The 13503-nt window shown below is 37.3% G+C and overlaps 1 protein-coding gene across 2 annotated transcripts in view; it reads right to left on the bottom strand.

The window, feature by feature from the left end:
- Positions 1–13503, bottom strand: part of MGAT4A (alpha-1,3-mannosyl-glycoprotein 4-beta-N-acetylglucosaminyltransferase A) — a 78439-nt gene that overhangs the window by 41391 nt on the left and 23545 nt on the right. For both annotated transcript variants that reach the window (XM_085055334.1, XM_085055339.1), the window contains 3 exons: positions 9070–9237; positions 6395–6535; positions 3703–3836 (listed from right to left, as the gene is read on the bottom strand). In XM_085055334.1, the coding sequence (XP_084911460.1) occupies positions 3703–3836; positions 6395–6535; positions 9070–9237 (443 nt within the window). The remainder of the gene's footprint in view (positions 1–3702; positions 3837–6394; positions 6536–9069; positions 9238–13503) is intronic.

Genomic DNA, 13503 nt, shown 5'->3' with positions numbered 1-13503 from the left:
AGAAAACACTCTTAAAGATCATAATCTTTTAATTTAGCAGCCACCATTTACAAAAAGAGATAACAGAGTGACGGTAAAAGATAATCAAGATATGCAAGTTTTTCCAGCTTAAGTGAACTGTATCTACATAAAACAACAGAGTAAGATTTAAATAAGCAATATGCAAGAAAGTATAACATGTGGCCTAAGACTCCAAGAACAAATGGCTAGTCAATTATTACCTAGTCAAATGTAATCAGCAGCACACAGAAATGGCAAAATGCTTTTGCATACCTATAGTGTCTTCCAGTTCTTCCTGAAATGATTTGTCCTTCTGATATTTTTGGTCAAATCAAGGGCTTATAGTCTCTCCAGTATGCACTGATTACTGTTTGTACAAAAGATTGTGCTAAGTGCAGTGTCTGATTAATGAAGTGGACTGACAATAATTTCTGATATATTTAGAACAAGCCTAAGATGCATTTTCTTCATTATAAATGAGATCTCCCCACAGGAAAAAAACCCAACGTCTTGTTTAGATACCAGGAAAGTATTCTAATTTCTCTCATATTCAGTAGTGTGTGTATATATATATATATATATATATATATATAGATATATATATATGTCTGTTGTTCCACTATGATAATTTAAAGTACTTCAAAACCATGTTTCTCATGTTAATTATAAACCCTATAAAATAAAAATACTAGACAACAATTTTAATCTGGAGTTCACAGTTTCTTAAACCTAGAGTGTACGGCTTATTCTGAAAGCAACTTCTCATACAAGGCAGATTTACGAGATTTGAATCATTTGTTTTCAACTCATGTGAGCTAGGAACTAGCTACATAGTGAGGAGGAATAAAAAGATTTTGAAATGTAGAGGTAAAATGAATCATGCCTATTTATTAGTCATCCTAATGAACACCTGCAAATTTTTCTGCCATAAAGTTATTTTAACAAATTGGAGAATATAGACATATGTCAGTAACTAGGACAATTCTACAGTTTACCATCAAGCAATTCTAGTAATTATTTAAATTGGTGATTAGTTATCACATCAACTGAGACATTTCAGTTTCTTGAACTTCCAGTATGGAAATTTACTGTGTATAATTATATTACCGAGAAATATCCATACAGTAAATGAATATGCAGATCTCTTTATTTAGCAACCATAATGCATCTATATTTACTAGCTCATCTGTTTACACTGTTGATGCTGTTTACAGAAGGCCATTAGCCTTCTAATTTGTTTTCTAGTAAAAAATGAAATTACAAGAAATGAGTGATTTTGAACTACTAAAAAAATAGCAGTATTAGAAGAGTTTTGTAGGGTGCTTAGCACAAAGAGATTACGGTCCATGACTATGGCTCCCAGCAATGCTGCTTAAATACTGTAAATTTTATTTCTCAAATAAAGATAGCAAGAAAAACACTAAAATCCTTTTAAAAGGCTATTTTTCATATCATTTTCTTGTAAGACTGTTTTTGTAGTGTTGTGCTTCTTTTTTGCTGTTGCTACAAGCTATAGACAAGGCACAGATAGTAATTTTAAGCTTATTAGCAAAATTACATAACATCACCCTATGACCATTTCTTGCCATACTTAAACTGCACATATGTTTGAGCAGAGGCCATACCTTTTTTTTAGAAACTTTTGCCTTCATTTTTAATATAAGCATAGTTGGTCACAGTTCTAACGTATTTTTAAATAAGCCCTTATTATTGTACATGTTAATGACAGCAATAGCCTAATGCATTTTAGGCTAGGATACCCCACAGACAAAGCTATTTTACATCATACAGCCCTTCCTTTTTGTTTAAGGAGAAACAGAAGTCTGCCCAAGGAGCAGGCCATCCTTCAAACAGCCAAAGAAAATGCTTAATAAACCTACACTTTTCATCTTGAAGAAGGAAACTGAAATACACAGAATAACTAAGAAAAAGCACAGTATAATTCAGGATGAAGTATATGAATGCACCATATTAATCATTTAGAGAGTTCCCTGTAGCAATTGCAAAGCAAACCGTAAGATACTGAGCTTAAGAAAATAAAACCCATGGTCCAAGAACAAAGGAAAGATAATAAATTGGATGGAATGAAGAAAGGAATTCAAATCTGACAAATGGTTACAACAGAACAAAAATTTAAACTTTGATTCTTCAAATTTTCCCAGACATTCACATTGGTAATGCCTAAAACAGGTACCCGAGTAAGCACACAGAACTGCCCTCAAAGAGATGGAATAAAGAGATAAGACTCAGAGGGTAACTGTATCCCACTCCAGAGCCAACCACACAATTCTCCGTGGGCACAAGAGCAACAGCTCCCATGTTAAAATGTTCAGTTCATTCATGATCACCTCCATAGAATCACTCCCAAGGTGAGAGAATTCCACATCACCTCAAAGGAAGAAAGTTATTCAGCTATGGAAAATCTGGGTATAGCAATATGGCCTGTCTAAGGAAACAAAAGATTGTGCAGTTGGGGATGCTTCACTCCTATTCCAAATTTTGGAGAAGATGGAGAATTGAATGATAACAGAGTGTCACAAATCAGACCTCTTTAAGCAAAACAAATGAAACATCAGTTTTAAACCTTGAAAAGAAGCCATTCTAACAGGCAATAAAATTTCTCCAACTAATACAGTGAAGAAAAACACAGCATTCCACAGATTTTTGTTCCCCTGATATTCTCAACCAAGAGTTGTTTTTAAAGCACCTTTTTTTTTCAGAAAAACAGTATCTATTCAGACAGATAGTTTTTGACTAGCTGTCAAGAAAAAGAAAACAGAGCAATTTGCATTAGAAAACACTAAGAAACAGTTCTCACATAAAAGCAAAATGTTTACAAACTTTTCAAGGAAAGTTTTAAAATATATTGATAATAGAAGTATTAAAATGCCTGTTTTTTCACTGATTCATCCCCAAATGGACACTGGCTCACTGAATTAAAACCATTTTCAGCTATAATTGGGGATTTGAATTTCATCTGTGGGACTTATAAAAGGCTGTTTCAGCAGAGCATTACACTGTTAGATGGATGAAGGTCAAACATAAATATAAATTTCCCACTGTCCAAGTCAGACTTCTGAGAAAAACAGAGAACAAAATAGGTACATGCAATTCCCAGCATCCAACAGAATTATTTCTGAAAGTACTCTATCATTTTCCTAAATTTGATTTCCACTAAATCAGAGCCAAACTGAACAAACAGTCCAACTGAGCACTGAATTAATCCATTAAAAAGGTCTGGGCTTCCAACATCCACATTGTCCAGAAAATTAATTCAATAACAATCTGTGCCTAACATCTCAAACTGTAGCACTCATTTGACAAAGGACTAAGAAGCAGCATCAGGAAAATGGGAGGAATTCATCCCTACAAAAGAGCTCCTTAGTCATCATTCTCATGTTGAAAGAATAAGGTAATTGGCACATCTTTGTCACATGTAAGGGACACATGTATAAACATAAGAAGATTTGCAAAATAACCATTCCACTGAATCCATGTCCACTATTGCCCTGATAAATAAAAGAAGCTGGGCTCTTCAGGATTGTATCTCAGAAACCGAAGACTGACACTTTCCTTCTCCTGGAAAAAGAGATTCATCTATCTACATCTCGAAGAAAAAGCAGATTTTCATCAGTTCCTGAAAGGAGTGTTGCATGAGATTAAAGGCAGGTTAGAAACAGTACAAAAAATTTAAGTGATTACCTCTCCTATAAAGACAACCATAACACAATCCAGTTTTTCTTCAGGGGACAGCTTATCAATAAGGGAGTGAAGAGTTTCTGTAAGGTAAGACTTGACTTTTCTTTTCACTGTAGGTATTCCCATTACAATGGAAACTGAAATCAAACAAACCAGAAAGGTACTTTCAGTGATTTCATACACAAGATAGAAAACAAAAATCTTGCAATAAGGCATTGCTTAAGAAAGGCAAAGAGTTAAAAGGGGGAGACAACAGTAATTAACAATAGTTTAAAAATATGCCACCCAGCATCAGGAGCATGACTAACAATCAACACCAATGCCAGAACAAACACAGCAGACAAATGAAGCAATCCTAGGCATGCCAGACTATTTTGTAGGTGTGGTGGGCTGATCCTGACTGGATACCAGGTACCCCCCAAAGCTGCTCTATTGCTCACCTCTTCAGCTGGACAGAGAGGAGAAAATTTAACAAAAAGCTCATGGTTAAAAACAAGAACAGGGAGAGATCACTCACTAGTTACTGTCACAGGCAGAGCAGACTCGAGGAAGGTAATTTAATTTATTACCCATCAAATGAACATAGGGTAATGAGAAATAAACCCAAATTTTAAAACACCTTCCCCTCACACTTCCATTCTTCCTGGGCTCAACTTCACACCTGGTTTCTCTACCTCTTCCCTACCAGCAACACAGGGACACAGAGAATGGAGGGTGGGATTCTGTTCACCACACATGATCTCCACCACTTCTTTCTCCTCAGCAGGAGGATTCCTCAGACTCTTCCCCTGATCCAGCATGGGGTCCTCCCACAGCAGATGGTCTTCCTTGAACATCTCCAATGTAAGTCCTTCCCAAAGGCTGCAGTTCTCCATAAACTGCTCCAGTATGGTCCCTTCCAGGGGCTGCAGTTCTTCAGGAACAGGTTACTCCAGTGTGGCTCCCCTGTGGGATCACTAGTCCTGCCAACAAACCTGCTTCAGTGTGGGCTCCCCTCTCCATGGGTCCACAGCTCCTACCAGGAGCCTGCTCCAGTGTGGGCTTCCCATGAGGTCACAGCCTCTTCTGGGCATCCATCTGCTCCAGTGTGGGGTCTCCAGGGGCCGCAGGTGGATCTCTGCTCCATGTGCTGCAGGGACTCAGCTGCCTCACCACACTCATCACCACAAGCTGCAGGGGACTCTCTGCCCCAACACCTGGAGCACCTCCTCCCCTTCCTTCTGCACTGGCCTTGGTGTTTGCAGTGCTCTTGCATATTCTCATTCCTCTCTCCAGCTGCAGTTGCCCTCGTGCAGGTTTCCCCCCCTCTTCAATCTGTTATTCCAGTGCCACTGGTCTGGCTATTGGTTCTACTGGACACAGGGAAAGCTGCTGGCACCCTCTTAGAGAAGTCACCCCTGTAGCCTCCCTGTTACCAAAATGTCACACAAACCCCAATACAATAGGAAATAATCAACAACCATGGTACTAATCAGATAAGGTGCACCAAGAGTGATTAACCTCCCTAAGTTATATTCCCAAACTGATATAACCATTCTTCATAACTCAAGTATTTAACCTCTCAGAAATCATCTTTTGTAACAATACTGCTGAAAAACTCTATTACTTTCCTTGCACCTGGTTTTGCTTTTTCTGAAAAAACAAGTCCAGGACATCAGAATTGCACAGAAGTTCTTCAAAGAAATCTCTTATCTCTGACAAAAGCACCACAAATGTAAAGCAACACATCCCCAGCTATAATGTTATTAACATCATCTTTCAGCTGGCCATTTGACTCCTGTGTTCCTTAACTTTTCCATAGTTTTTTCTTCTGCACTGTACCCAGGGTTGACTACCCACTGGCAACACTGCAGATAGCAGCAGGAATACAGTAAAAGGATAAAGCAGACTTCATGAAGTTCTGAAACCCTAAATTTCCTCCCTCTGTTTAATTAGATAAACCTGATTCCAATTTCTATTTTGTAATTCAAAATTTCTGCCATATATTTCCAGGGGGACATAATACAGACTTCACTTAAAACAATAACAGACTTTTCCTCCATGAATAACAACACTGAAATAAAAGGTATTTATAGTCAGAAAAATAAACCTATGGCCTGAGCCCACACATTTGTCACACAGGCAATGCCTTTTATTAAAAGAAGGAGCAATCAAACTTACTGAAGTAATGAAAAGATACAGGCCAGGAGTAACTACAACACTGAATTTCTTTTCCCCTCCAATGACTGTCCAGATTTTATTGATGCAATTGTATCTAATTATTTTAGTTCTCTCAACTTTTAATTTATACATTGAAATATACTGTTCAGAACAACAGAAACATCAACACTAAAATAATTACATCCATGCATGGTTGCCCCACAAATCCGAAAAGCCAAAGGGATATATCCATTAGCAGTTCAGAACCCATAATGCTTGAGCTTCGTTTCCTTTTAGTTACAAAAATATCATCCAAACTAAATGCTGCTTAATGTGCACCTTAACACGGCATGGGCTGTGACTGAGATTATGCAGAAAAGAGCAAAGCTGAAACCAAGCTCCTTTCATCTCAGATTCAGTGTGAATTCAAATGATATCAATATCACACAAGTTAAATGAGATGTCCTTGATCCAACAAGAAATGCAGTAAATTCTATTTCTAAAACTAAAAGGTCCTCCAGATATAAAACATGAAATAACCATCATATCAGCATACCTCCTGTCCTTCCAAGGCCAACCTGCACAGAAGGTTGAAGGCTTCCTTCATTTTTCAACAAATGAGGCAAATGGTAATAGATATTTGGCACTTGAAGAGATTTCCTACTTGTTAGCTCCTTTAGCAATTTCAGCGTCTCATCTGCAAACATACAGGAACTCAGTAATGCAGAAAACAAATAATATAAAGTTTTAAGCAACAGTAAATAGTATAAAATTCCAAGCTTGGTCCTAACTGAAAGCCAGAACAAATTATGCACTTCTCTGAGGCATTATATCTTGTTTACAAAGGAAGCCTTTTCTTACTTTGATATTTTAATAAACGATGGTGAAGACTATTTTGCATCTCTAACCTCGCTACAGATACAGTTAATACTTACCTGATCACATAAGATTTAGTGTGAATTTACAGAAGTAAAGAATGCTCCATTTATTTGGGGATTTGGTGGTTTTGTTGGTTTTTTCCAGTTAATCAAAGGGGAGGCTTACTTACATAGACAATTTTTTACTTTTGCTTACAGAGGTCATCATCATGTAGCAACACTACTGCCAACAACATTTCAGAGCTACAAATACATATTGGAATATAACGCGCATACAGATAAAAAATAAAACAGCATTAAATATACAGTGAGATTTTGAGTATTCCTGCAAAAAAAAACCTTCTAATGTGAATTCTGTTTAGTCCACTAGAATAGAGTTATCTGCTTAGATTCCATTAGAATAATTCTTGCTCCTTCTGGCACAACTGCCTCTCAGTATGTCCAGGTGGCTCTCAAAGTTGCAAATAACAGTTTTTAAAATAACCCTGCTGTGCGTGTTGATCTTCTTGCATCGAGTGTGAAAACAACTCATTTCAAATTACAAATACGATAGCATATGGATCTTTGAAAACTTATGGGCTTTATAATATCAAGTTAAGTAAAAACTGTACTCAAGGTTTCTTGAGACAAAACTGAGAAGTAAGAAAAATAATGCCATTGCTTTAATTCCTCTCAGATTCTGAGGGGAGCTTCTACAAAGACAGATAGGTTTTGTTGCAGATTTTGGTTCTATATATTTGGGAATTTTAAAAATATTTATTTTTAGCTGAAACTAAATCCCTAACCACCTCAAACCCTGCAAAAAGCTTTGTAAATAGATGCTATAAGTAGATACACCTATTTTGATAGACTTCAATACAGGCACAATTTGCTTTGCCTACTAACATTTCTTTTCATTTCATCTGCAAAAGCTGGACTAAATTCTGTCCAAGTATGACAGCTCTTTGTCTGAATGAATAAGGATCTGCAGAAAACAATCTGGAATTCCTTCAGCTTCAAAGAGAGCAAATAGTATTATGTATACTTAAGAGTATTGAGCTTAATAAAATCTATCTAATCCTATGTTCTGAGCACTAGAGCTCAGTAATTCAGCTGGCTTCCCATTATGGCACTACATGGAAAAACGTGGATGTCCATCCCAGCTGGGATCCAGACATGGTAGAGTATTAAATGAATTAGTACTTTCAGCTGCATCAGAAGAGAATACCTCCCTATAACTACATTGCCCATAAGCAATCTAAGTCAATTTTAGAAACAAGTGTGGTAATAACTTAATCCTAAATCCAGAATCAAAATTATATTACTTCCTCCATGGCTTACTTTAAAAGCAAAAACATATGCACAAAATAAGACAAGATTTATAGACCACACTAAATGTAACCTTTATCTGTGCAATTCCTGGAGATCCAGGGGACTACTGAGATCAGGCCATTAGTGTCAGACAGCAATTCATGATTAGCATCAGCACTGGGGTCTATAATTACAACCATTTCCCCACAAAAAAAAAATTCTATTGAAAAAGGTAAATCATAGCACAAATGCAAACATACAACAAATTCAAAAATCTTGTTCCAAGTTTTTGATTTGCAAAACCATTTGAGTTTCATCTGCTTATTAGACCAACACAGTGAAATTTCTGCAACCTACTAAATCAGACCTCTTGACAGAAAATTTGTACTTATTTGTTATTCACTTTCCATCCACAAAAATCAGACTGACTAAAGCAGTAATAGTACGATTTTAAAAGTTAACTTCAATAATCTGATTGAATATTGCAAAGTCTTTCTCTAATATTGCCATAGAGCTTTTTGTAAACCTGAGCATCAGTCTCCAAAAGAGGTAAAAACTTACAGAAGACTTTGCCAGTTTAACCACTAGTTATTGAAAAGGCCATTACCTGTACTTTTTACAAATCATAACCAATACTTTAGTCTATATTATTTTATACCCTCCAGTTGACTTTTAAACATATTTTAACTCCTTCAAGTTAATCCATTTCTTCTATTTGCTCACTTTCCCCCTCTAGCTCTATTTAAAAAGCAATGTAAATTAATTGTCAAAATGTATTCAATGCATTAAGTAAGTAACCAGAAGTTCCAAACTTTGGGAGCTAGGTGGGGAGTAAGTAATCCTTATGACTTTAGGGACTGAAAAAGGGCGGGTGAATCAAGAACAACAATTGGAAAAAACAAACCAAAAACACCCACACCAGACATAACATATTACACATTCTTTATTCACAGTGCTGAACAGTATCATTTGGCTTTTTTGGTAGCACGTTCTTATTCTATAGTAATAAGAAGAGATATCAGCATTGCAGAGTTATAAAAAATATTTCAGTCAGAGTATGTACCTGAAAAATTATTCATTGCATTCTTACTGCCATTTGTTTCTGCCACTGCCCGCCTGAACTGCTCCAGGATGGAGTTGAGCTCGGATGAGCGCTGCAGAGTGCGGTGCTCGGCTATCCGAAGACGCTCCTTCAAAGCATGAAATTCCCGCTGATATGCAATCAGCTTTTCTAGGGAGAAAAAACACAATTCGGGTTATTTTCGGAAACAAGCACCTACTGACAGATCCGACAAGCGTCTCACGCTGCTCAGCTTTGCAGCACCTGAAATCCACGCAGCACTAGCACCACGAGGCAGCTCTGAACCATTTCTTGGAACAGATGCTCACAAACCTGTGGTATCTTTTCAGAAGGCTCACAGGAGTGGTCCCTTACAAAAGCACAAGTTCTGTCTTCTGAAAGACCCCTCTGAATGCTTTGTAAAAATAAGTGGAACTTGGCAGTATTTCAGACATATCAATTTCAAACCCAAGTTTTAAGTTAGTGATATGGTCATTGCCTGAGAACTGAAGAACAAAATTTTTAATCAAAATTCTGCTCATGTGGATACATACAAATCCTCTTTGAAAGAGGACCAAAAAGGAGATGGAAACACCAAAACTGATTTGCTGATATATTCCCTTTGCCCTTAACACCCAGCAAAGTAAGTGTCTGGATTTTGTATCCTTCCTTCTTCCTATTGGTAATTTCCTCAAATATTCTGCTCACTATCATCACTATCACCCTCCTCCAACCAATCCACAGATATGGACTGGAGTATTTTAAGTGATTTTGTGGCTCATAGTCAATATTCCAACCACCCAGCTGATGTCCACAGACATATCTCTTATTATTTGCCTGTCCATTCCTAGTCTTTTCATATTGCAATGATAAGGAAGGAGAAGTTTAGCAAGCAATTTGAAACCCCTCCTGTTGTTATATTAAGTAACACATAGGGCAAAAAATGAATTAGAGTCAAATTCCCTTGTTAATAGGTCTGCTTTTCCTCCAACTTCTTTCAATTTGCATTTCTTTTTTTTTTTTTGTTTTTTTTTTGCAGTTGGGATGTAATGCTTTGATTATGTTTAGAAAACATAATTAACTAAAATGCCCTCTGTTTTGAAGATGGAAAAATAAAAACATAGTTCACTACCTCTTAAAAACATTTCCCTTGCTAGCTTTATTTTCTTTCTTTCATTAAAACCAAATGGTTATTGCTTTTGTGCCAGCAAACCCAGAACACAAATGCTTGCTCACAACACAGTGCTAGGCACACTACACACTGCTGACTGAATCCAGACTGCTATTTGAAATAGGAATTACTGCCTAGTCAGCAGCACTTAGAAGACCAGGAAAATCTTCTGGAGTTTCTGGCATGAAGGACATTCTTACTTGCCAATGATAACTAACAAAGTAGTTCAGTCCTGATGCTTCCAGTGAACTGTACTGGTATTGCATTTATGGTACTTGAGATCTCAAAAGCATTAATTCCTTTAAGAAATACTAGACAAGTAGTCAGCTTCTCACAGTTGCCCCAACCAGACATATCTGGGTTAAGAAGGCTGCTGTAAAAGAGACATAAACTCCTGGCACCTATCCTTCAAAAATATATGATGGATTTTTTTTTAGGCACAATATTATTTAGTCAAGTAAAACTAAAAAATGCTAACATTACAAATACAATAAGATTTTAAGTCTACTAACCTATGAATAATTTTCTAGTTATTTATGCAAAATGAAATAAAAAAATAATTCTTTGCTTAAGTGAACTTAAGTGACCTAAAACAATTACATCTCTAACACTACTAGATCTAGCATTTTTCACGTTTTTGGAGATTAATGTGTAATTTAGCCTTTTGGTATTTGTTTTATAATAGAGCTGCCTATACTTTTAAACTAAAAAAATTAAATTTAAATGTCTAACAGCTATATCTCTTGCATACTTTAAGTATTTCAAAGATCAGCTGCTCAGATAGTTATTACTTACAAACAAAAAAACACAACAAATTTTATCTCATACTGAAAGGAACTTGCAAAGGAGAAAACATGTCTTAGGCTGTTATAGCACCACCATTAGCAGTCACCACATGTCCTACACTTTAGAAAAGCATCCCTTGAGGCATCAGAAATTTATAAATATTCTAATTTGATTTTTCAGAGTTCCTGACCAAGTACTTGGGAATGAGCCTACAAGATTAAATTTAAGGATCTATTTTTATTTAAACTTTGACAGAGCTCAAGTTTGGTAGAAAAAGCCCTCTTTAACTAATTTGGTATCATTGTAGGATAAAATCGCCCTCCTCATGGATCAAGGCAAGATCAAGGAAAGGCAGTGGATGCTTTTTTCCTTTTTAAATTGTAATAAGGCTTTTGATAGTGTTCCTCATACCATCCCTCTGGACAAGATGTCCAGCTGTGGAATGAGCAGGTTCACAGTGCACTGGGTGAAGAACTGGCTGAAGGGCAGAGCCCAGGGCTGCAGTGTGTGGGGTTACAGCTGACTGGTGACCAGGCATCAGCAATGTTCCTCAGGGTTCTAGGGCCAGTTCTGTCCAAAATATTTATCAATCATCTGGCTGAAGGAGTTGAATGCACCGTTAGTAAGTTTGCAAAGACATCTTGACAGATTGGAGCATTGGGCAATCATCAATGACAGGAAATTTAACAAGAACAAATGTTGATTTGGTGCCTGGGACAGAATAACACCAGGAAAAGGTATAAACAGGGAGAGGAGTGGCTGGAGAGCAGCCCTGCACAAAGGGATCTGGAGGTGCTGGTGGGCAGCAACTCAACAGGAAGGAGCAGGGAGGGAGCCTGGGCAGGGCAGGCAGGAGGGCAAACCCCATCCTGGGGTGCATCAAACACAGCACAGCCAGCTGGTCAAAGGAGGTGATTGTCCTGCTGCATTCAGCGCTGGTGCAGCCTCACCTGGAGTGCTCTGTGCAGTTCTGGGCCCCACAGTGTAAAAAGGATGTGGAGTTCTCTGAGTGCATCCAGAGGAGGGCAACAAAGCAGGTGACAGGGCTGGAAGGCATGTCCTGTGAGGAGCAGCTGGGGACTTTGGGTTGGTCCAGTTTGGAGAGAAGGGGGCTGAGGGGTGACCTCATTGTTCTGGGAAGCTTTCTGAGGAGGGGAAAGTGGAGATGGACATGCTGAACTCTTCTTGCTGGTGTTAAGTGATAGAACACATGAGAATGATCCTAAGGTGTGCCAGGGGAGGTTCAGATTGGACGTTAGGAAACATTTCTTTACTGAGAGGGTGGTAAAACACTGAAACAGGCTTCCTAGAGAGCATAAAGTATTTAGGAGGCATCTGGACAATGCCTTTAATAGTATGCTTCAGCTTTTCGTCAGCCCTGAAGTGGTCAGGCAGTTGCACTAAATGATTGTTGGTAGGTCCTTTTCAACTGAGATATTCTATTCTATGACAAGCTGACTTGTAAGCCTTGTATATACAAAAAAGTCAATTTGACCATTTAGTGTTTTATTGTTCAGAGATTTCTCCAAAACTGAAAGAAATTGAATTGATTTCTTGTCCGAAAGTATGAAATCACTTTTTTTCATTGCTATTACACTAAAAACGTGAGTACTGAGTCTAAAGTCATAGAAGAAACAGAGGTCAGTGATCACCACCATGAAAAAAAGTTTCTTTTTCTACAGTATTATGAATAACTGTTCTTATGCTGAAATCTAAAGTAATTTAAGAAGACAGAGGAAGAAATTCAGACAGTAAGCTATTGGCCTTACAACACTGATGAAAGAGCCCCAAACATATCTGTTCTCTGACAAAACATCCCTCCAACAGCAGCTGCAGCCAATATAGAAGACTTGGTCTCCACTAATTTCAGCATACAAGCATGTTTCCATTCAGGAACAATATACTATTTTACACTGAAATGAGAAGGTGATGCTTTTCCATACTTTTCCCTGGAAGCCAGAAAGATCAAATAAAAATAAATATCTTGTTAAGAAATTACTTGAGAACTGAAAGCATTAATTCTTCATCATTTCTCTCTTAAACTCTAGTTGGTTCAGCAAAACTCCAGAAGCTAAAACCTAAATATTTTAGCTGGCTGGATGCTGCACAGTTCTCCCAGCTCTGTGTCAACTGAAACAGTACTTTGTTTTATCAACTTTTTTCCTTTGTTGCAACATGTTATCTTAAATATGCAGAACCTAGAATTTAGACAAACTCACTCTTGAAAGTTGATGCAGTATTTTGAAAATTCAAATAAAACTCTGGAGGTTTGCAAGTTTTTGACCAGAGATGAAATCCCAGCTCTCAGTCTTCTCTGGATTATTTAAAGTTCTCCTACTAAACTACTGTTAAAAAAAACAAAAAAGAGTTATTTCAAAAAGACACCATTAGCCCAAAATTAAAAAGTCAGTCTATTCTCTTCTTAGCCACAGACAATCTTGACTACATGGTTTGCTCAATAGTTGCCTAAATTTGAAGAA

This window comes from Lichenostomus cassidix, chromosome 1, assembly GCF_008360975.1.
Source record: "Lichenostomus cassidix isolate B80296 chromosome 1, HeHo_3.0, whole genome shotgun sequence".
NCBI lineage: Eukaryota > Metazoa > Chordata > Aves > Passeriformes > Meliphagidae > Lichenostomus > Lichenostomus cassidix.
This window is presented reverse-complemented; position numbering and strand designations above follow the sequence as displayed.